The 23,228-nt window shown below is 38.8% G+C and overlaps 2 protein-coding genes across 4 annotated transcripts; both read left to right on the top strand.

Annotated features, from left to right (window-relative positions):
- Positions 1-6,059: 6,059 nt before the first annotated feature.
- LOC112176981 (disease resistance protein RPM1) lies at positions 6,060-10,217 on the top strand. 3 transcript variants are annotated; one of them, XM_024315124.2, is made up of 3 exons: positions 6,064-6,173; positions 6,718-6,766; positions 6,901-10,217. In XM_024315124.2, the coding sequence occupies exon 3, from the start codon at positions 7,042-7,044 to the stop codon at positions 9,907-9,909; it is 2,868 nt and encodes a 955-aa protein (XP_024170892.1). In that variant the 5' UTR covers positions 6,064-6,173; positions 6,718-6,766; positions 6,901-7,041; the 3' UTR covers positions 9,910-10,217. The 3 variants fall into 3 exon arrangements, with proteins under 3 accessions (XP_024170893.1, XP_024170892.1, XP_024170894.1); XM_024315126.2 differs by having other exon boundaries at positions 6,078-6,173; positions 6,718-6,762; XM_024315125.2 differs by lacking the exon at positions 6,718-6,766 and having other exon boundaries at positions 6,060-6,173.
- A 2,125-nt stretch (positions 10,218-12,342) lies between these two features.
- Positions 12,343-15,940, top strand: LOC112175892 (disease resistance protein RPM1). The gene has a single exon (XM_024313633.2). The coding sequence runs from the start codon at positions 12,813-12,815 to the stop codon at positions 15,579-15,581; it is 2,769 nt and encodes a 922-aa protein (XP_024169401.1). The 5' UTR covers positions 12,343-12,812; the 3' UTR covers positions 15,582-15,940.
- The last annotated feature ends 7,288 nt before the right edge of the window (positions 15,941-23,228 follow it).

The raw sequence follows: 23,228 nt of genomic DNA, 5'->3' as shown, positions 1-23,228 counted from the left end.
CCCTCCTTTCCACCTGCTTCCTTTTTCAATCTTTTTGGCAAAGAAGTATGTTTGAAATAATTCGTAAGCACCTGCATTTTCAGTACTAAGTTTTGCACATCTCATTATTTGCTAGAATTCTAGTCTCTTAACCAGTGTAGACGTTATAACGAAAAACATAAAGAGCCCGCAATTGTATTCCTATATTTTTGGAGTTGTCTATGGTCCTGTGATATTTATCATACATTCGTTTTACATATAATTATACTAAAATACAATCTAATTGAACCAACATTACTATGTTGACAACGAAAATTACCGCATTTGTTTTACACTATGTATATATAACAAAATAAAAATTACCCATTAACAAATAATTTTTCACAAACTTGTGACAATATCCTAGATGGAGTAAGCACCTCTAATAGACCTAACACTACTACAATTTCCCCCATAATAAAAGTGTGTGCGAGATGCATGTAGGTACGGTAGAATTTTTCGCATTTTCATAGTTGTTATGTAGTATGTAATAAAGAAATAATATTTAGTTAGTGTTCAAATAAATCTAGAATATGTGTCTAGCCCAAACTCTATGTTACTTGACCTAGTTGTAATAGGGTTTTGAATTAGAGATATTCTATGAGATATTCATAGATATCTGATTAATTGTGAGATTATCTTTCCTGTACAACTCTGATTCTATGTCTTGTAATCCTCTATATAAAGAGGTATCTATTATCAATGAAAGCACGACTCAATTCTCTCCCAATTCAGTTTTCCTTAAACATGTTATCAGCACGAAGCCCTGACCCTGAAACTCTAAAATCGTAGCCTTCAAACCCTAGCAACCCCAACACCCACCTTGAAGCACTCGATCCCAGGAGCCCAGAACCTACGGCGGAACCACAGGAACCGGCCAGAAAAGCACCGAACTGGCCTCCCCAAGAAGAGAAAAAGATCCCTACACGGTTAACAAGCTTCCAAATCACCTTCTACAGTCAAACTTTGACGCCATGGAACCGGAACCAGATCCTTCGGAACGGCCAAAAAGTGACAGGACCGGCCAGCCCAATCAAAGTGTTCCCGACCAGCAAAAAAAAAAAAAAAAAAGAGGGAGACACAGCCCAGTTAGCGAGGCAGACCAATAAGATATATAACCCAGAAGAATAAAAGAAAAGAGAAAGAAGCGTGGTCTGGCCCACTGCCAGAAAAGAAGAAGACGCGGAAGAAGAAGAAGAAGAAAGAAAAAAAGGGAGGAGTGGGCCCCAGAATAAGAAGAAAGAGAAAAAAAGAGGAGAAGTGGGCCCAAGAAGAAGAAGACAGCTAAAAGAAAAGAAAGAGGCATGCGGCCCACTGAAACGACAAGGGCTCGAAGACGTTAAGGCCCAGAAGCGAAAAGTCAATGCCCAGCAGGCCTGGGCCGAAGCCAAAAAAAAAAAAAGAAGGGAAAACAGGCCTGGGCCAAGAGAAAAGAAAAAGAAAAAGAAAAGAGGGAAAGGAAGGGCATCCCACTGCCAAACAATTCCGGCCAACCATCGCCAAGCTCCGGCCATCTCAGGGGACCAAATTTTCCGGCAATTTTCTACAGTTTTCAAGGTATGTTTTAAAATTTCTATTACTTCCCATTTTTTAGGTTTTTTTTTATCGTTTTTCTCTTCTTTTCTCGGGGACTTGCAAACTCTCTTTTTCTACCCCCTTTTCTTCATCATAGAGGAGACCTAATTAAGTCGAACTGTGGGGGTTCATGCTCACTCCAAGCTTGGAGCTTGTTGAGATCTCCAAACTTAGAGTTTGTAGAGAATTTATGATCGACTACTAACGTCATTGTTTTGATCTAATTCAATACCTCTCGTAATGGATGTCATTGCACTCCACTACCCTGTCAGTTTAGTAGTTTCCGAATAACTGAACATACAGCTTACAAATATGGTCACTAAGTATCCCTATGGGGATCTAGACACGGAATGTACATGAAGGTTCATAGTGAACTTCATTTACCCAAGTCAAGTGGCTCTAGACCATGGAGCGCGTTTACAATAAGGTTGAAATGCTCACTAAAGTGACTACTTGATTGGGAAGGGATATGCCCATGCGTTTCCATAACAAGTTTTGGATTCTATTGCGGTTCATGTTGGACATGATCTTCATCGGAAGCCCTTAAAGAGTTAAGGGAAACCGCTGAACACTTGAAATCCAATTTTGAGATGAAGGATTTTAGGAGAACACGATTATGTTTCGGTTTGGAACTTGAACATCGTGTTGATAGATGCTTAGGAAATTGACAAGGTCAAGCCTTCAAACAACCCCATGATCGTCCGTAATCTTGAGCATCAACCCTAGGGTAATTTTACCGTATCAACAAGCATTACTTTTCTCTTTAGTAATGTCTATCACCACATTTCTATTGTTTTTGAATGCAATTTGCCATAGGTTCTTGAGATTTTCCATTGTGAATGGCTTAACAATATAATTTGCAGCCCCTTTAAACAGACAATGTAACTTGGCATTCATATCATCATCATCAGGTATAACTGCAAGCAAAGTAATTGTTGAGAATATAATACCATGGAGAAAATTAAGTGTTGGATATGAATATTCTTAAGTATTTTCAATTGGTTTTGCAATGGATGATCTAATTTGATATGGTATGAAAGCCGCATTATCATAGTAGTGGTATTTGAAACTGAGAACTTACTAACCACAGGTTAATTGGAAACTGCTGTCATTTTTTCTAAGAGCTCATATTTGTTCATGTCAGTCAAGTGTTCCTCTGTCAGCACAACATGAAGATTAGCTTCCTTCTTCTGAGCAATATATAATGCCTCAGAGGCTCCTTTAGTTGTCAAAATTGGTACTAAGAGTAAAGTAAAATTGTTAAAGCAATTTCATAGGCATTTCTTTCATAGACAGTTAAAACGAAACACACAAAGGTCAAAAGAAAGGGAAAAAAAAAAACAGTACCCCTAGCCTAAAAGCACTCGCAGAAGCAAAAGCTTACCCATTGGCTCCAAGATAAGAATATCTACTTTCTCACATAACTGAACCTCCTCAACTTTACCTCTCTCTTTTTTTTTTGAATCAAACTCAAATCGGGTGCTAATTTCATTCATCACATGCCAGAATGGCCATTACATACCCTTTTGTTGCCTTCAACTAGACAGATCAAGAAGGTGTGGTAGTACCCATGGTGGTACATAGAAATAGATCCACTCATCATACATCAAATTCATAGAAAATAGCGTAAATTCTCCTTCAGTACTACTCCAGAGGCACTATAGACACATAAAGTGCATATTTTCCTAAAATCTTAGGGAATTATTAGAAAGTATAAAAACTAACTATTGGAAAACTCCTAAAGAGAGCAGCCCAAGACAGATTTGTAGCCTAAGGCCCCAACAAGGCAGGCCCGATCCAACTCACCCCCCACCAGCGAACACGATGCCAGCTCCAGCAATGACCTTCATCGCCACCAATCCAGAGCTACACGCAAGCCTTCCCCGATGACACCACCCAAAGACATAGCACTTGCATGCCCCGACGACCCTATTCACGAACCGCACAACACCCGAAGCTGCTCCGTTGAGTGCCATGATCACCGAGAGAGCCGCCATCAACGCTCCAGGAGACCAGACCTCCTCTATCCATCCATCTCGCTAGTGAATTGCCCCGATCCGCCTCCGCTAGAAACCCCAAACCTACAATCCTAATGAACCACAAGGAGGACTTGGCCATCGGTCCGGCAGCCGCATCGTAATCCGCGTGGCCAGAGGCCGACGCTGACACAAGCCACTGCTGGACGAGCACTGCTTGGCACGCTGGTGTGCTGATAGGGCGTCGCGGTCAGAAAGCGGTGCTTGGAGGACTCCCAATTTGTTATATAGTAGGGGAATGTGTTTCCTCAACTTTACCTTTGTGCCTATATTCGCATGAAAGTATTCAAAAAGAGAATAAGAAAAATGAATAATATGGACATTAAGAGGTAAAGTGATGGATGAAGATCTCAGTGCAATTATTAAATACCCAAATTAAAAGAGATGTTAATAAATTACAAAAGTTTAATGTAGACGTTGATAAATACTTCATGTGCAAAAAGAAAACATAATACAAAGATGAAAATATTAGGTGGCGTTCGGTAAGGTTTTCAAGTCATCTTTTTCATTTTATAAAATGAAAATGGCTTGAAAATGCGTTCGTTGGTCTGTTTTCAAAAATGCAGAAAATAATTTTTGAAAATAATTTTTTATTTTACTCGTAAAACAGGAAAACGACAAATAGACGTTTTCACCTTTTCATTCTCATATTTTAGAAAACATGGAGATATATTTTCCAAAACAAAGAAAAAAAAGAATGTGCTCTCTTCTTCCATATTCTCATGTCTCTATCTTCTTCTTAGGTCTTTCTCTCATCTCTAGTCGCAATCTTCTCTCGTTTTTGAAAATTGTTTTCGGAATAAGCTACCGGACACATTTTCTGATCTCAAAAATCCAATCTTGTTTTCTCGTTTTTATTTTCAAAATCGGTTTTTGAAAAATCATTTTTAAAAACGTTACCGGACAAGCCCTAAGGTTTGTAGAAGGATAGATTTCAGGTCAAACACATTTAAAAAAACAAATGCCTAAGAAATTCAAAATCTTAGAGGAAAAAAAAAAGAATAATTTGATTTTCATAAATGGATACCTAATAATAAACATTTCATCAATAAGTAAAAATGAATACTGCTACGAGTGGTTTAACAAAATAATACCTTAGTTCTTCTTGGTATATGAACATATGGTAGATCATTGATTCAATTTTACTGAAGCCTAGGTATGGAGTTATAGTACCGTCACCATCTACCTCTTCTTCTTCAGAGACCAGAGAAACCTTAATGATTTCCTCACTTTGAAACAAAAAGCCTACTTAGTATGACTGCAAATTTCTAAACATATGTACAATTAGACAATTCTATAGCACATATTTATAACAGCATTAGAGGGTTCCAGTCTGGTAGAATAGATTTAGTCTTTGTTTGGAATTAGGGTTTGGTACGTCCATCTTATACAATCCTCACCTACTAGACTGCTAGGTACTTTGTATGAGGGGATCAGAAAACCCCTAGATCCATCCATTCCATATAGAGGTGTGGTCTAATTTGTAAATAAATATAAAAGGGAATAATCCATATAAAAGTTTGGTCTAATTTGTAAATAAATATAGAAAGGAATATACCATATAATGTTCAAATGAAAAAGGAAAGATATATGCTGAAAAGAAATTGAATGAGAAAAAGAAACCTTATTTATACGTGTGTGTGTGTATGAATATATAATTTTTTTTTTGTTTGAAACATAAATTAACACTAGTATGGAAATGTCAAAAACTAGTTTGAGTTGCACTTACCAACAATAAAAGTGATTACGATCATCTTAACAATCTTGACATTTTCCATGAATAATGCAATATTATAAATATTTCAAGCGGCTTATGGATAAGAAGTTACTGATATTTGTTTGTTAGGATGTAACATTTTTTGTGGTAAAAATTTGCATGCTTAAGCGTGTAGAGTGTTATTTGATGATATCTTTTTCTGTAGAAGATACATAGTTGTTCTTTGTTTGAAGGATTCGCATTTTAGGGGATTTCGAAGTAGACTTGTAAATTAATGGTATTTCCTTAGTAGGGGTTTAGGCCCAAGAAACCTAACTCTGGCTCCTTTATTAGGGTAAAGAGGCATTTCCCCCCAAGCATCTTCTCCTTACATTTGTTCTCCCTTGAAGCATAAAAAAATTAGAAAAAAACAAATATAGCATAAAAGATTATGTCAGTCATGCTCACTTAAACAATAGTTTTAACTTTTAAGGAAGTGTGAGAGTCGAGTAAATTTCAGTCACATGTATTAAATTTAAAATTTGAAATTATTTTAATTTAAAACTGTACATTTATTTTCAACCGTCATATTCACCGATCTCTCATAATCTCAGCGGCTCAGCCCTTTCAAAAAAAGAGTTTTAAAAAAAAAAAAAAAAAAACAAAATGATGTAGACTCTTGCTTCTTTTGACTTTTTTGAGCTCACTACATACATAGTCTTATATACGCCAAAACCATTCCCAACGTTTCTGTCTCATTGCTTCTCCATTGCCCCACGCACCCTCTTCTCTCTATCGTCTTCCTGAACACGCAATTCTGGACTGATCATCGGGAAACTCGTTCTCAGGTGACTCTACTAACCTAAACATCTGGACTGATCAATTTTGTGCCTTGTGATTAATTTCCATGTTGACCTTTTCTTCTTTCTGAGGGATATCTTGAACAAAATTGAACATTAGAATGTATTTGGATATTCTAGTGTGTAGGAAATTGCTGGGTAGTTCTTACCCAGCAACGAGGTTGCCTCCTGTTACAGACTTTCAGATGACATTTTTTATTTATTTAGTGTCTGATGATGCAAGTTACAAGCTTTGGTAAATTCATATATATAATGAACGGTATGTTACTTTCAGTCAATCTTCTCAATTACTTGTGGCAAAGTTTTGTGATGTAAGACAATAAATATACAATGAATTGGTAACAATGGAAGTCATTTCTGGTAATATATATATATGTGTGTGTGTGTGTGTCTTCTTTGATAAGATGAAGACGATCGGATTACTTTGCCACCTAAGTTATATGCTGTCCAGTTTATCCTTATTCATAGTAGCTAACCAGGAAAATCTACCGAGAGTGATTTAATTTTGGAATTGTTTGAATTGGGTATGCAGAAAGTGACTGTGAGATTAAACTTTCCTGGAACTTCTGAAAATTATGTAGGTAATACCAAGATATTTCCCTGTATCTGACTTGTTCTTTTCCCTTGAATTTTCTATATTTTTGCTTATTTGACTCTGATTTACGGTTAATGTTAACGATATATAGTTTTTGATTACTGAATTTTTTATTAGCAGAAGTACTAGTATATAAACCTGCAGCATTGAAGTGAGAAACGTAACTTGGAACAACTAGCCAAGTCACTTGGAGCAGCCAGTGTCCCTCTGCAGCTTCAGAGTGACAGAGGCTGCTTTTCAAGATAGTAAGCACAAAACCTAATGGCAGAGAGTTCGGTTATTTATCTGCTGGAAAAGCTTGCAGACATTTTCGAAAATGACGACCACTTGTTGGGAGTCCTATTCAGAGGTGTTAGAGAAGAAGGGGTCTATCTTCGAGGAGAATTTGAAAGGATGAGAGCCTTCCTGAGGACTGCAGATGCATTGCAAGAAACTGATCAGGAAGTCGAAGTCTGGGTCAAGCAAGTCAGAGATGTTGCTCATGAAGCTGAAGATATTCTAGATGAATTCACTTTGCTCCACAAACATGATCACGGCCGTGGAATCTATGGTTCTCTACGCACTTTGGGATGCTGTATCAAGAATGCAAAAGCTTGTTACCGAATTGCTTCTGAGTTAAAAGCCATCAACTCAAGAATCAAAAACATTTCTGAGGTTCATAAGAGACTCCGTCACAAGTTCATCAAAGCTGAACAAGGTCCAGGATCTGATAGTGTGGGAAATACATGGCAAGACCGTCGGGGAGATGCCCTTCTTTTAGATGTATCTGATCTTGTGGGCCTTGATGAGCCTAAAAAACAGCTGGTGGGGTGGCTGTTTAAGAGTAGTCCTGGGCGGAAAGTGGTTTCATTGGCTGGAATGGGGGGGATGGGGAAGTCCACTTTGGCAAAGCAAGTCTATGATGATCCAGAAGTGAAAAAACATTTCAAAGTGTGTGCATGGATCACTGTCAATCGATCCTTCAAATCTGGAGAAATTCTCAAAGACATGGCTCAACAACTCTTCAAAGCAATCCGGAGACGAGTTCCACAAGTAGTCGCAAACATGGACAATGATCAGCTGAAGACAACAATCAAGGAGCTGCTACAGCAAAGGAGGTACCTGATTGTTTTGGATGATGTATGGCACCTGTGTGAATGGCATGCTATTCAAAATGCATTGCCTAACAACAGTTGTGGCAGCCGAATTATGCTCACTACAAGAAATTCGGAAGTAGCCTCCACCACTCGTGTACTCTCTGATGGTAAGACCTATCAGTTAAAGCCCTTGCCTCCTCCAGAGTCTTGGGAACTATTTTGCAGAAAGGCATTTCGGCATAACAAATGCCCTCCTCACTTGGAGGATATATGTAAGGACATCTTAAAAAAATGTGAGGGTCTTCCCCTTGCGATTGTTGCAATCAGTGGTGTTTTGGCTACAAAAGATACAAGACGGATTGATGAGTGGGATATGGTTAGCCGCAGCCTTGGGGCAGAAATTGAGGGTAATGACAAGCTCAGCTATTTGAAAAAGGTTCTTTCACTCAGTTTTAGTGATTTGCCTTACTTCCTCAAATCGTGCTTCTTATACCTGAGCATCTTCCCTGAGGGCCATCTGATTCAACGCATGAGGCTAATCCGGTTATGGGTAGCAGAGGGATTCATTGAAGCTAAAGAGGGGAGAACACTGGAAGAAGTAGCAGATGACTATCTCCATGAACTCTTGAACAGAAGCCTAATGCAAGTGGCCACAACTACTCCTGATGGAAGGGTCAAAACATGTCGGATCCATGACCTTTTGCGGGAGATCATCATCTCCAAGTCAAGAGATCAAAACTTCACCACAATTGTGAAAGAAAAAAGTGTGCCTGCGCAATGGTCTGATAAAATTCGACGTCTATCTATACATAACAGGCTACAATCTGTGCAGCCAAACAGGTCAGTTTCCCAATTACGTTCGTTATTCATGTTTGGGGCCAGTAGAAAGCCTTCCATCACCGCATTATTCCCCAGTGGCTTTAGGCTGCTAAATGTGTTGGACTTGCATAGCGCACCTTTAAAAAGATTTCCAGTTGAAGTTGTGGACTTGTACTTCTTGAAATACCTGAGCTTGAGGGAAACCAAGGTGAAAACTGTTCCAAGATTCATTGGGAAGCTTCAGAATCTAGAAACTCTAGATCTTAAGCATTCCTATGTCAGTGAACTCCCTGATGAGATCCTCAAGCTTCAACGCCTACGCCATCTTCTGGTATATCAGCATGAATTTGTGTCTTATGAACAGTTTAATTCAAAGAATGGATTTAAGGTTACCCCCAAAATAGGTGTCTTGCGAGCATTACAAAAGCTCTGTTTCATAGAGGTGAACCAAGATGGTGGCACAATTATAAGAGAGCTAGGGAAGCTAACTCAACTGCGGAGGTTAGGTCTTTTAAAATTGAGGAAAGCAGATGGAAAGGCTCTATGTTCGTCCATTGCAAAGCTGAGTAATCTTCGTGCACTATCCATAGCTTCAGTGAAAGAAGATGAGACCATTGATCTTCAACACCTTTATTCTCCTCCTTCGTTGCTCCAGCGGCTCTACATGAGAGGACGTTTGGACGCATTACCCCACTGGATTCCTTCTCTTCCAAGCCTAGTGAGATTGTCCCTGAAATGGAGTAGGCTAAAGGATGATCCGCTCATCTCTCTACGACATATTCCCAATCTTGTTCAACTTGAATTATGTCAAGTATTTGTTGGAGACAGATTGTGTTTCAAGGCTGATGGGTTTAGAAAGCTGAAGATTTTAAGCCTGGAGAAATTCGATGAACTTAGGTGCATAGACGTGGAGATGGGTGCAATGGAATGTCTTGAAAAGCTAAGCATCCAACGGTGTAAGCGTCTGGAGAATGTGCCATCAGGGATTGAGCATCTGCATAAGTTGAAATTTCTTGAGTTTTCTGATATGCCAGTGGATTTGATGAAGACAATCCGTCCAGATGGAAAAGATAATTGGAGAGTCTCGCATGTCCCCGAAGTTTATTCAACATACTGGAGAGAAGGGGGATGGGAGGTGTATTCCATAGACAGCATGACTGATGGAGAGTACTGTCCCCTGCCCAGCAATCTCTTCAGCCACGAACTCCAAACAAGATGGAAATCATGGAAGTAATTCATCACAACTTGTTCTGGGAATCAGCTGCCTTTGTAAGTAATATTGTATATTCATATACTTACTGTGTAAATACTTGTAAATTTGTACATAGTGCATATATCAGAGATTGCCTTTAGTTAAGGTGATCCAGAATGCCAGGGGCATTCTTGTACAGCACTAGTTTGTGTAAACGTTAGTCTTATAGTCATACTGATGGTCTGTATAGCATTTTAACCTGTCTTGTACAAATTAATCATGGGTTGTGCAAATGGTTGGCTATGCCACTAGCTAGTACCTAATGTAAATGATTACTCTTCGATTCTGTACTTCCCCTGCTAAAGTTGTCTTTATTTTCCAATGTGAATAATGGCTTATCTATGACTTGTATTATTATGAACTAGCCTCGAAGGTTCATCACCCGCACGGATCATCATCTGTCTAGTACGAAAATGGTTTCAGCGCAAAATGATATAATCAGCAGGATAACGCGTGTTGAATGGCTCAATATACATTGTTGACTCATAGATTCTAGAGCTAAAACCCTTGGATGTATCAGATTAAATTTTTGTATTGTTTATTTCTCCCCACCTTTTGTTGTAAGCTTCTTGTAGTCCTATCAAGGATCATCGACTATAAGTGCGGACATGGATTTAGAACATTCTATCAGAGATTAATTAGGATCTAGGGTAACTAGCACACCGTTTGGACTAGATTGTTTCTTTTTATCAACTAGTAGGGGTGGCATTCTTGTATAATCATCACCATCATCATCATGAGTGTTTTCACTTATGAAACTGAGTTCAGCTCTGTCATTCCTCCTGCTAGGTTGTTCAAAGCCTTTGTTCTTGATGCCGACAACCTCATCCCGAAGATTGCTCCCCAAGCAGTTAAGAGTGCTGAGAAACTCTTGAGGAGATGGAGTTGGAACCGTCAAGAAGAGCAGCTTTGTCACTAGCCCCCTTTTTATTTTTTATTTTTTTGATATGTCACTGGCCCGTGAAAAATGTAATAATTCATTCTTTTAGACTATCACCTAGATGGTTGTCAAAATATTAAAACTCGAACGGGTGAAATTATAATTCAATCTAGCCAAATTGGTAAACCATAAGCAATTGCCGTCAATAGAATTCCGATGATGATTACTGACCAAAGTTACAACATACCAAACTGATTTTTCATGTTTCCAAAAAGGGTAACCTGAACAATATATGTGGTAAAAATGGCTTGCTCTTTGTCAAGGAGAGGACAATAAGTAGACAATACAAGAATCTGTTTTGAAACACAAGAAATTCTTCATGCATTATTGATGTGGAGTACAACTGGACACGGTTTTATGTGTCGTGTTAAGTTCGTTTCATATATTTATCGTGGAACACGATAATTAACTGTTAAGCTAATATGTGGAGAATGCTAAAATCAAAACCGATCAATTAAATTTTGTGTTAACCATTAAAACCCATTAATACTCGTTAAGAAAATAACTAAATGTTTGCTTAAAACATTTTATAAACTTGGAATAACATAAGAAACATACGTAGATCAGATAAAAATTGAGAAAGAGATTACAATGAAGGGATTAGGGAGATGTGTTAGGGATTCTAATGAATATTTGACAGCGAAACTCAAAATTTACAAAATAACCCTTATGTTAATGGCTTTTATCATATTAACGGATTAACCCTAAACCGGACCAATAAAATTCATGTTCTTATCATGGTGACCCTAAACCAATAAACCTCAAACCAAATCCCTATAATTTCATTCGTGTTCATGTCCTGTTATGGTATAGTGTGTAATTTGCCAGGTCTAACGTGGAGCTTGTGCCAACGGATCAATACCCAAGTGAGGATTCTTCATGCATTATAGATGTGGAGCGTGTGGCAATGGTTCCTCGATGCCTAGATAAAGATCCAACTCATTCACCACTTACACACCGTGATGTTAACAAGACCGAGCAACACTAAACGGATCACGCCACCTACTTTCACAAATGCGTGGAAAATCCAGTTGAGCTAAATCAGTAGTCACGTCATTGTCAGGTGACTACTGATCTACAGTTGCACATTTGGGAATTGATTTTTTTTTTCTTTTTTTCTTTCTTAGGGATGTATATATGTTGAGCCAATTAATTTAATATTGATCGAGGAGTGTATTAAGCGAAAGAATGATTCAAGTGGAACTAATGAGTTGGACGATTTCGAAATCCCGTTTAAAGAAATACAACTTGTTTTTTCACAATGTATAGGAAATTTCTGGGCAAGGTTAGCCCCTTTTACAGACATCAGATCGATATCATTTTAAAGTATAAGCCCCATTTCTTGATTTATATATAATCCTTAGTTGCTTCTAGACTTCTAGTCAATATTCCCAGTTACTTGTGGAAATTGGTTGTGATGCTAATATGAAATGAATTTATAAGAACAAAAGTCATTTCCAGTAATGGATATTATATATGTCCTTGGATAAGATCAATAAGATACGCCTAGTTTTGCCAGGAAATTAAGTCTGGATGAGGTAGCTAACCAGAAAGTCTACTGCGCTTAGTATTAAAATTAGAGTGATTAATTTTTTATACACTTAAAGTATCTGAACTGGGTTTCGTGGAAATGCTAGCCTCTACGAAATTAAACTTCACCGAGAGTTCTTAGATCTATGTAGGTAATAAACTAATAGCCAAGACATCTGACTTCTCTTTTCCCTTATTTAGTCAGCTCTTACCTTTTTGGTTCTGTTATTTAGTTTACTATTAATGTTAAATGTATATAGTTTCATATCATGAATATTTTAGTAGAAGAAGGACTAGTATAAAACCCCAAAGATTGAACTCAGAAGAGTAACTAGCCAAGTCACTTGGATGCAGCCAATGTCACTGTAATTTCAGTGACAAAGGCTGTTTTTCAAGCAACTAAAGACCAGAGATAATGGCAGAGAGTTCAGTTAATCTTCTGCTAGTGAAACTTGGAGGCATTTTCCAAAATGAGGTACACCTGTTGGGTGTATTGTTAGGAGGGGTTCAAGAAGAAGCGATCAATCTTCGAGGCGAGCTTGAAAGAATGAGGGCCTTCCTGAGGACTGCAGATGCATTGCAGGAAACCGATCAGGAAGTCAAAGTTTGGGTTAAGCAAGTCAGAGATATTGCTCATGAAGCTGAAGATATTCTAGATGAATTTACTTTGCTCCATGAACATGATCATGGGGATGGAATCTATGGTTCTCTCTGCAGATTGAGTTGCTGTATCAAGAATGCAAAAGCTTGTTATCGTATTGCCTCCCAGTTAAAAGCCATCAACTCAAGAGTCAAAAGTATTTCAGAGGTTCATAAGAGACTCCAACACAAATTTGTCAAAGCTGAAGAAGGTCTGGGATTTGACAGTGTGGGAAATACATGGCAAGACAGTCGAGGAGATGCTCTTCTTCTAGACAAATCTGATCTTGTGGGCATTCATGAGCCTAAAAATCAGCTTGTGGGCTGGCTGTTTAAAGACAATTCTGGGCGCAAAGTGGTTTCCTTGGCTGGAATGGGAGGAATAGGGAAGACCACCTTGGCAAAGCAAGTATATGATGATCCACAAGTGGAAAAGCATTTTGAAGTGCGTGCATGGGTTACTGTCAATCGATCCATCAAATCTGGAGAGGTTCTCCAAGAAATGGTTCAACAACTCTTCAAAGCAATCAGGAGACGAGTTCCAGAAGTAGTCGCAAACATGGACAACAATCAACTGAAGGCAACAATCAAGGAGCTGCTGCAGGAAAGGAGGTATCTGATTGTCTTGGATGATGTCTGGCACCTATATGAATGGGATACTATTCAACATGCACTGCCTAACAACAGTTGTGGCAGCCGAGTTATGCTCACTACAAGAAATACAGAAGTAGCCTCTACTACTCGGATACTCTCTGATGGTAAGATCTTTGAATTAAAGCCCATACCTCCTAAAGAGTCTTGGGATCTCTTTTGCAGAAAGGTGTTTCAACTGAACAAATGCCCTCCTCATTTGGAGGATATTTGTAGAGACATTTTAAAAAAGTGTGAGGGGCTTCCCCTTGCGATTGTCACAATTAGTAGTGTTTTGACTACAAAAGATGAAAGACGAATGTACGAGTGGGATATGGTTGCCCGCAGCCTTGGGGCAGAAATTGAGGGAAATAACAAGCTCAAGTATTTAAAAAAGGTTCTGTTACTCAGCTTTAATGATTTGCCATATTTCCTCAAACCCTGCTTCTTGTACCTGAGCATATTTCCCGAGGGTCATCTGATTGCACGTACGAGGCTAATCCGATTATGGGTAGCAGAGGGATTAATTGAAGCAAAAGTGGGGAAAACACCTGAAGAAGTGGCAGATGACTATCTCCATGAGCTCTTGAACCGAAGCCTAATGCAGGTGGTGACAACTACTTCTGATGGAAGGATCATAACATGTCGGATCCATGAGTTTTTGCGGGAGATCATTATCTCCAAGTCAAGAGATCAGAACTTCACCACAGTTGTGAAAGAACAAAGTGTGCCTGCGCAATGGTCTGCTAATATCCGCCGCCTATCCATCCAGAGCACGCTGCCAAGTGTGAAGCCAAACAGGTCAGTTTCCCAATTACGCTCACTGTTCATGTTTGGGGTCACTGAAAAGTCATCCATCCCTACATTGTTCCCTAGAGGTTTCAGGCTGCTAAATGTCCTGGACTTGCATAGCTCACCCTTAAAGAAATTTCCAGTTGAAATTGTGGACTTGTACTTCTTGAAATACTTGAGCTTGAGGAAAACCAAGGTGAAAACTGTGCCGAGATTTATAGGGAAGCTTCAGAATCTAGAAACTCTGGATCTTAAGCATTCCTATGTCATTGAACTCCCTGTTGAGATCCTGAAGCTCCAACGCCTACGCCATCTTCTGGTGTATCAATGTCAGTTTATATCCTATCAATATTTCAATTCAAGTATTGGTTTTAAGGTTGCACCAAAAATAGGAGGTTTGCGAGCATTGCAGAAGCTCTGTTTCATAGAGGTAAACCAAGATGGTGGCACTATAATAAGAGAACTCGGGAAGCTAAGTCAGCTGAGAAGGTTAGGCCTTTCAAAATTGAGAAAAGTGGATGGGAAGGCTCTATGTTCATCCATTGCAAAGTTGAGTGATCTTCGTGCGCTGTCTATAGCTTCAGTGGAACAAGAGGAGATCATTGATCTTCAACACCTTTCTTCTCCTCCTTTGCTGCTTCAGAGGCTCTACATGAGAGGACGTTTGGACGCAGTACCCCACTGGATTGCTTCTCTTCCAAACCTAGTCAGATTGTCTCTGAAATGGAGTAGGCTAAGGGATGATCCACTCATCTATCTACGACATATTCCCAATCTTGTTCAACTTGAACTATGTCAAGCATTTATCGGAGACAGATTGTGTTTTAAGGCTGATGGGTTTATGAAGCTGAAGATTCTAAGCCTGGACAAATTCGATGAACTTAGGTGCATAGATGTGGAGATGGGTGCAATGGATTGTCTTGAAAAGCTAAGCATCCAACGGTGTGAGCTTCTGGAGAATGTGCCATCAGGGATTGAGCATCTACGTAAGTTGAAAGTTCTCGAGTTATCTGATATGCCAGTGGATTTGATGAAGACAATCCGTCCAGATGGAAAAGATAATTGGAGAGTCTCGCATGTCCCTGAAGTTTCTTCGACATACTGGAGAGAAGGGGAATGGTAGGTGTATTCCATAGACAGCATGACTGATGGGTAGTACTGCCCCCTCCCCAGCAATTTCAGCCACGAACTCCAAATCCGATGGAAATCTTGGAAGTAATTCATCAAAACTTGTGCCGGGAATCATGCTGCCTCTTACTATTGTACATTCATATACTTGTTCTACGTGTAAATACTAGCTGGATTTCAGAGATTACCTTTTGGTTAAGGTAATCCACAATGCCAGGGGCATCTTTGTACAGAACTAGGTTGTGTTGTGTAATTGGGTAAGTCTTATCTTGTATCTTAATGGTCTGTGTGGCATTATAGCCCATCTTGTACAAATTATGATGGGTTTTGTAAATAGAAGTTGATCTGGCTGTACCACTGTGGCTCGTTCCTAGTGTAAATAATTGTAACAGATAAAAAGATACTCCACTCCCCAATTATAGTTCACATAAAATAGAACCAAAATAACCACAGTAGAAGCTGATTCTACAATTATGAACTAGTAACACAACCAATAGAACCAAAATTAACTTCATGCTTTTCTTTTTGTTTTTTGGTCATTACAACTATTCCATCGTACAGACATAACTTTCCAGCTTAGTAACTGGTGCCAGCATATAACATAATTTTCGGTTAAAGGGCTCATTCTAAGAATTCGGACTGCACAGCTCTGGTGGCAACTTGTGTACTGTTGATACCTAGAATCTACAAAAATGTGTACCAAAAGTGCGCAAAGGGTTTTAGGATATGTTATCACCTAAATATGTGAACACCCTTTTCTTAAAGACACTAGCTAGGTCACCAATATCAGAATACGGCCTGCTATCAAACTTCTCATATATCTGGTCTTTCGTCCCACCTGCTCGCAACATAAATGGCCAAACTGGCCATGTGTCTGCTGTTTGTTAATACACACAGGACAGTTTCAGAATATGATGGGTTTGACGTCAATCTGTTAAGCAATATCAGGGCCTCTCCAGCAAGGTCCAAAGGGGACGGAGCATGCTATCTTCTAATTTTATCATAGTTTTTGGGTTATAAAGCCTTTTTTAGTAGGAATAGCTTCTATTGAGTTTTCTCAGATGTTTCGAGAATTTTTTTTTTTTTTTTTTTCTCTACCACAATTGGAGTTGGCAGATGAGGTAAGATGAATAATTTTTTTTTCTTAAGAGGCGAGATTGTTCTTGCTTGATTTAGGCTTGCTTAATGCAAGCATCCAGCGGCAGATCTACATACATGGTGGGGAGGACTCAAGCTCACCCGAGGTTTCTCGTATAAATGACTGAGTATATGTATATATATATGTAAGGACTTGCATGCTTGATTTAGTGCTTAACCTAATACCAAGCCCATCCAAATTCAAATTACATCAATAGCAATTTTACTAATTTTTTTTTTCTCCCACCATGCATACTGAGCTCGAAGTTAGAGGCCCAATAAACTTCCTATTTTCTTGATTTCTTCTAAATGTTTTGTTTTGCCTTCTCCCAATGCATATTGGGCTCGAAGTTGGACACTGAGCCTCCCTTGTGTGTGGCTTTGGATCTATTTGGTCTTTAAGGTCTCCATTGTGTGTAGATTTGGATCTATTTGATATTTAGATTTGTATTTTTTGTTTTATCTTTGGGCTTGCATTCTTTTGTAGATGTTAGGTCTTTCTTTTTTTTTTCTTTTTTCATTAGTTAAGTTATTTTCTGAATCACACAGTTATTTTATTTAGTAAAAAATTATTCTAAAAAAATTTCTTTTCGGTAGTCGATTAAATAGTAGTTTTGGATGAGTTTTTATTTGGGTTTTTGTCTATTTACCCCATTTCTAGAGATTTTTTTCCCACTTACCCATTAAGTTTTTTTAATTTCATCTTACCCAAAACACTCTAAGGAGGTCTTCCCTTATACCCCACTAAGTTTTTTTTTTTAATACCATTTTACCCTCACATTTGTTACTTAGAGAGGTAGAGAGAGAGAGAGAGAGAGAGAGAGAGAGAAAATGAAAGAGAGAGAAACCATAGAGACTTCGCCAGAATCCGGTCACCGCCGCCGGAATTAGGCCAACTTTCGCAGAATTCCGGTCACCGGTCGCCGCCCACCGGATTTTTCTGAAAACCTCTATTGCCCCCAATAGACATCTATTTCCCCACAATAGACGTCTATTGCCTCCCAATAGAATCTTTAGTATTGCCCCCCAAGAGACGTCTATTGCCCTAATATGCGTATATTGCCCCCCAATAGATGTATATTGCCTCCCAATAGAACTTTCAGTCTCTTGCCCCTAATAGACGTCTATTGCCCCCTAATAGACATCTATCAGCCATGTATTGCCCCCCAATAGACGTCTATTGCCCTCCAATAGAACTTTCAATCACCGAAATTAAAACTAATCTCCCTAAATTTAGACAAATAAAACTTTAATTAAAGAAAAAAAACGAGAAGATTACATAATTCAAACGTCTATTGCTCCCCAATAGACTTCTATTGCCCCCTAATAGAATATATTTTTTATCTTTCTATCCTTTCACCCTCATTTTACCAAAAAAAAACTGACTTGAACACCCATGTCAAGAGCTGGATATTAAATGTCCAGTGGGTAATAATGAGACTAACAATCGACCTTGGAAGGTGGAAACAACCAGGTAATGCAAACTAATTTATATTAGAACATTAGAGACGTGGCTTTGGCCCCAAACTCACTTATATAGAACGAAGAAAAAAAACTTTGATTTAAACCTCATAGGATTGCATCTGGGTTGGATGATTATGGGGTTTTTAAACACCTTTAAGAAAATACAATACTGGTCCATACCACTCCTCCCATAAAAATTTAAAAAAAAAAAAAATTCATGTCTGCAAACTCAAGTCCAGAAATTTGAATTTCTAATAAAACCCAACATAGATGCTAACAGTATACTCCCTACAAAACTAATAAACCCCCAACAAGCAGAACCCAGTAAAATATGAACAAGCTTAGCGATAAAACTAACAACAAGACTTAACTGATAAATCAAATTGATGAAATCCCAGGTCTTGAGGGTTAGCTCCTCCTCGTCGGATGGCTTCGCCTTGCAGAGCATACATACGCCATCGCCGTCGCAGAGCCGTTGGCTAACGTGCACCATGGCCTGGGATACGAGCTTGTACTTTGCCCTACCACCATCAGAATCGCCGGAACGAGAAGTGGAGAACGCCGGGTCAGAGAGACTGATCTCGTTCCAGTGACTAAGAACCTCAACTCATTTATGAAGAGTTTCGAGGAATAGATTTCTGGCAGCGGGGACGAACTCCGATCTATAATCCTTGAGGAAGATGACGACGGCTACTGAGCCAGCACGTCGCCAATCGGAGATTGATGTAGACCCAGTTTATGAAAAGAGAGAGAGAGAGAGAGAGAGAGAGAGAGAGAGAGAGAGAGAGAGAGAGAGAGAGATGAGAGAGTGGCATGTAATTTATTAATTAAATTGAGGGCAGAATAGTACTTTTATTTTAAATTGTGTTTGTGGGAATAAAAATTTTTATTCCCGTTGCTGAGGTAAGTGGGATAACTTTGGCTCATTTTGGAGCTTTTGGTCAAGGACCCTTTTTATTTTTTGTATTTCAATAAAATATATATCTAATATATTTTAGTTAAATACTGGCACTATGCTAAATTTTCCTATCACTTCAGTCTAAAAAAAATAATTCAATCCTACCCCCGTTTTGAATCCTGGATCTGCTACTACAAGCATCCCTTAGACTTTAATGACTAGCATTGACTTAGGTAGGTTTTACAGATTTTCAGGCCGGATTTCTTGTTTTAAGTGCATGTAGACTTTAGCCTGTTGGTTATTGATTTCTATTCAAAATCAAAAATATTATCACCCAAAAAATGTGTAGAAGGTCCTATTTGGCTATAAGGCTATTCTGGGCTTTACTACCATAATGTGTGAGTAAATTTACAAGTAACAAGGTCATCTAATTGTGAATGTACTCCAAAAAGATTCTTGTGTGTGTGTGTGTGTGGGTCTTATCTAACAGCCAATATAGAACATATATTATGACCAGAACTTGCTGAATGTTTGGTCGCTAGTTTGAGTGAAACAGTGGTTCCAAACTGCTACCTTAGTTGTTTCTTTTGCTTTTGCTGCTGATCTCACATCGAGAGCAGCTCCTTCGTAACAAGCGAAGCAGTTGTACTCACTCGATTCCCTTCATTTAGTGAAACTATCTATCCGGGGATGCATTAACATCTTATTTCTTTGTTAAGCAGACAAAAAGAGTTGTAACAAGTGCCTGAAGCAGGAGTTGCGTCTTGCATCGGAATTCTAGCAAATATTTACAACTTACAGGTATCCACAAATATGAAACTCATCGGCGAATGCATGAGGGCATGTGCTCTTTAATCAATGTTTGTGATCTTTCTCTATCATTTCCAACAATTTTTTTTTTTTTGTCTTTTAAAGCATGTTGGAAATGATAGAGAAAGATCACAAACATTGATTAAAGAGCACATACCCTCATGCATTCACCGATGAGTTTCATATTCGTGGATACCTGTAAGTTGTAAATATTTGCCGGAATTCTGATGCAAGACGCAACCCTTAGGCACTTGTTACAACTCTTTTTGTCTGCTTATCAAAGAAATAAGATGTTAATGCATCCCCGGATAGATAGTTTCACTAAATGAAGGGAATCGAGCGAGTGAACTGCTTTGCTTATTATGAAGGAGTTGCTCTCGATGTGAGATCAGCAGCAAAAGCAAAAGAAACAAGTAAGGTAGCAATTTGGAACCACTGTTTCACTCAAACTAGCGACCAAACATTCAGCAAGTTCTAGTCATAATATATGTTCTATATTGGCTGTTAGATACGACCCCCACACACACATAAAAGAATCTTTTTAGAGTACATTCACAATAGTAGAAAATAATACTTCAATTCAGGGTTAATTCGATGATTCTATTCATCCCACAATGAGGGTATATATACAAGTACAAAGGAGTAGTCTAACTCTAATAGGAAACAATCTTTCCATAATTACAGGATATCCTAATTAAATAAAATCATAATTACATACAGATTTACAGCTATTCTACACTCCCCCTCAAGCTGGTGCATAGATGTCTATCATGCCCAACTTGTCGACTGAGCTGTCAAATACCTTTCTGGACACTCTTTTAGTAAGAACATCAGCTAATTGCTCATCTGAGTTTACAAATGGAAAGCAAATAACCTTTCTATCAAGATTTTCTTTAATAAAATAACGGTCAACCTCCACATGCTTTGTTCTATCATACTGAACTGGATTATGTGCAATCTAAATGGCAGCTGTATTATCACAATGCAAATCCATAGGCTTTTTAAGCTTGTAACCCAGGTCTTTCAAGACATTACGAACCCACAACATTTCACAGACTCCGTGTGCCATACCTCGGAACTCAGCTTCTGCACTTGATCTGGCAACAACTTTCTGCTTTTTGCTACGCCAAGTGACAAGGTTCCCTCCAACAAAAGTGAAGTACCCAGATGTAGAACGTCTATCAGTTTTATCACCAGCCCAATCTGCATCTGTGTATCCAACAACTTCCAATTCATCTTTTTTCTGAAATAGTAACCCTTTACCTGGTGCCATCTTCAAGTACCTCAAAATACGAAAGACTGCATCCATATGCTCTTCACTAGGACAATGCATAAATTGACTAACAACACTCACAGCATAAGCAATAGCAGGTCTAGTATGTGAAAGATAAATCAACCTTCCTACAAGGCGTTGATACCTTCCTTTATTAGTTGGAACTTGATCGGGATAGATAGCAAGTCCGTGATTCATCTCAACTGGTGTCTCGATGGGTCTGCAGTCCAGCATCCCCGTTTCAGCAAGTAAATCAAGAACATATTTCCTCTGTGAAAGTGAAATCCCCTTCTTAGACCTTGCAACTTCAATACCCAAACAATACTTTAGTTGTCCCAGATCCTTCATTTCAAACTACTTTGACAAATACTTTTGCAATTCATTTATCTCTTTCGGATCATCCCCTATAACAATCATGTCATCAACATACATAATAAGAGCTGTAATCTTACCATTCTTGCGCTTGATGAACAAGGTATGGTCAGAATTGCTCTGTCTATATCCAAAGACTTTCATGGACTTTGAAAATCTTCCAAACCAAGCTCTTGGAGACTGCTTCAGGCCATACAATGACTTCTTCAATTTGCACACTTTGCCAACGTCACTTGGGTAATTCTTAACACCTGGGGGCACATCCATGTACACTTCTTCCTCCAAATTCCCATTAAGAAACGCATTCTTCACATCAAATTGGTGCAAGGGCCAATCTTTGTTTGCTGCAAGTGAGATTAGAATCCGGACTGTATTAATCTTTGCCACAGGTGCAAAAGTCTCCTCATAATCAATCCCATAGTGTTGTGTATATTCTTTGGCAACCAACCTCGCCTTGTATCTATTAATAGTTCCATCCGCATTAAGCTTCACAGTAAATACCCAACAACATCCTACAGTCTTCTTACCAACCGACATAGGTACTAGCTCCCATGTTGCATTCTTTTGAAGAGCTTCCAATTCTTTATTCATCGCCTTTGTCCATTTTGGATCCGTCAATGCATCCTGCATGTTACTAGGAATAGATGCAGTAGATAATTGATCAACAACAAGTGCGTGTGACCCAGAAATCCTATGGTTAGACATAAAATTAGCTATAGGGTATTTAGCTTTGGCTTTGATATCTGGTTCATATTATTTTTTAGGAATTCCCTTGGTAACCCTTTGTGATTTCCTAGGTTCGATACTTTCTAACCCAGAAGATTCATTAAAGTTTAGGGGTACCTGAGGAGGATCATTCTGACCGGGATCTTCAGTTGGTGATGTAGAAGGCGGAATATCTTGTGTGTGAGCTTCAGATACGTCTTGATTTTGATTCAAACTATCCAGAAAAGTCGTCTATTCTATCTCAGAATTCACAACACTCTGTTTGACAGTTACATTTTCTGTTTCGGAATTCACAACACTCTGTTCGGCAGTCGCATTTTCTGTTTCCGAATTTCTACCTTCAAATCTATCCTCCAAAATTTTTCAAGTCTTCAAATACATCAAAATCAATAATAGAATGAGGATTCCCTTCACAACCTCTCTCCCCCTGAAGGGAAGACTGAGAAGCTCCCCCTGAGTAATAAGGCTCGGATTCACGAAAAGCAACATCAAGAGAGACATGTATAGTGCCAGTAAGAGAATCATAACATTGATAACCCTTCTGGAAGTCAGCATAACCAACAAAGATACACTTACGGGCACGGGGATCAAGCTTGCTGCATTGATGCTTGGGAATATGAACATAGGCTGTGCACCCAAACACCCGGGGCTCCAAATTAGGCATAGAAGGGATGGTCAAAAGTGTATGAAGCTTCTGATGAGGTTTCTAAAACTCAATCACCCGTGAAGGAGTTGATAAGATATGCTGCTGATTTTACTGCTTCTCCCCAATAGGACCGAGGTACATTCATGCCAAACAAGGAAGCACGAACAACTTCCATCAACTGCCTGTTCTTCCATTCTGTTGAGGAGTATAAGAATTGGAGGTTTGATGACGAATTCCATGTGACCGGCAAAAATCAATCATAGGGCCATTCACAAACTCTCCACCATTGTCAGACTAAAACACTCTGATGGATTAT

The sequence above is a fragment of the Rosa chinensis genome, chromosome 7, assembly GCF_002994745.2.
Source record: "Rosa chinensis cultivar Old Blush chromosome 7, RchiOBHm-V2, whole genome shotgun sequence".
NCBI lineage: Eukaryota > Viridiplantae > Streptophyta > Magnoliopsida > Rosales > Rosaceae > Rosa > Rosa chinensis.
The sequence above is the reverse complement of the archived record's forward strand: the minus strand, read 5'-3'. Positions and strand labels throughout refer to the sequence as shown.

Bases quoted from the DNA above. Each gene is read 5' to 3' on its own strand.
- LOC112176981 (XM_024315125.2), top strand. From the start codon at position 7,042: ATGGCAGAGAGTTCGGTTATTTATCTGCTGGAAAAGCTTGCAGACATT.
- LOC112175892 (XM_024313633.2), top strand. From the start codon at position 12,813: ATGGCAGAGAGTTCAGTTAATCTTCTGCTAGTGAAACTTGGAGGCATT.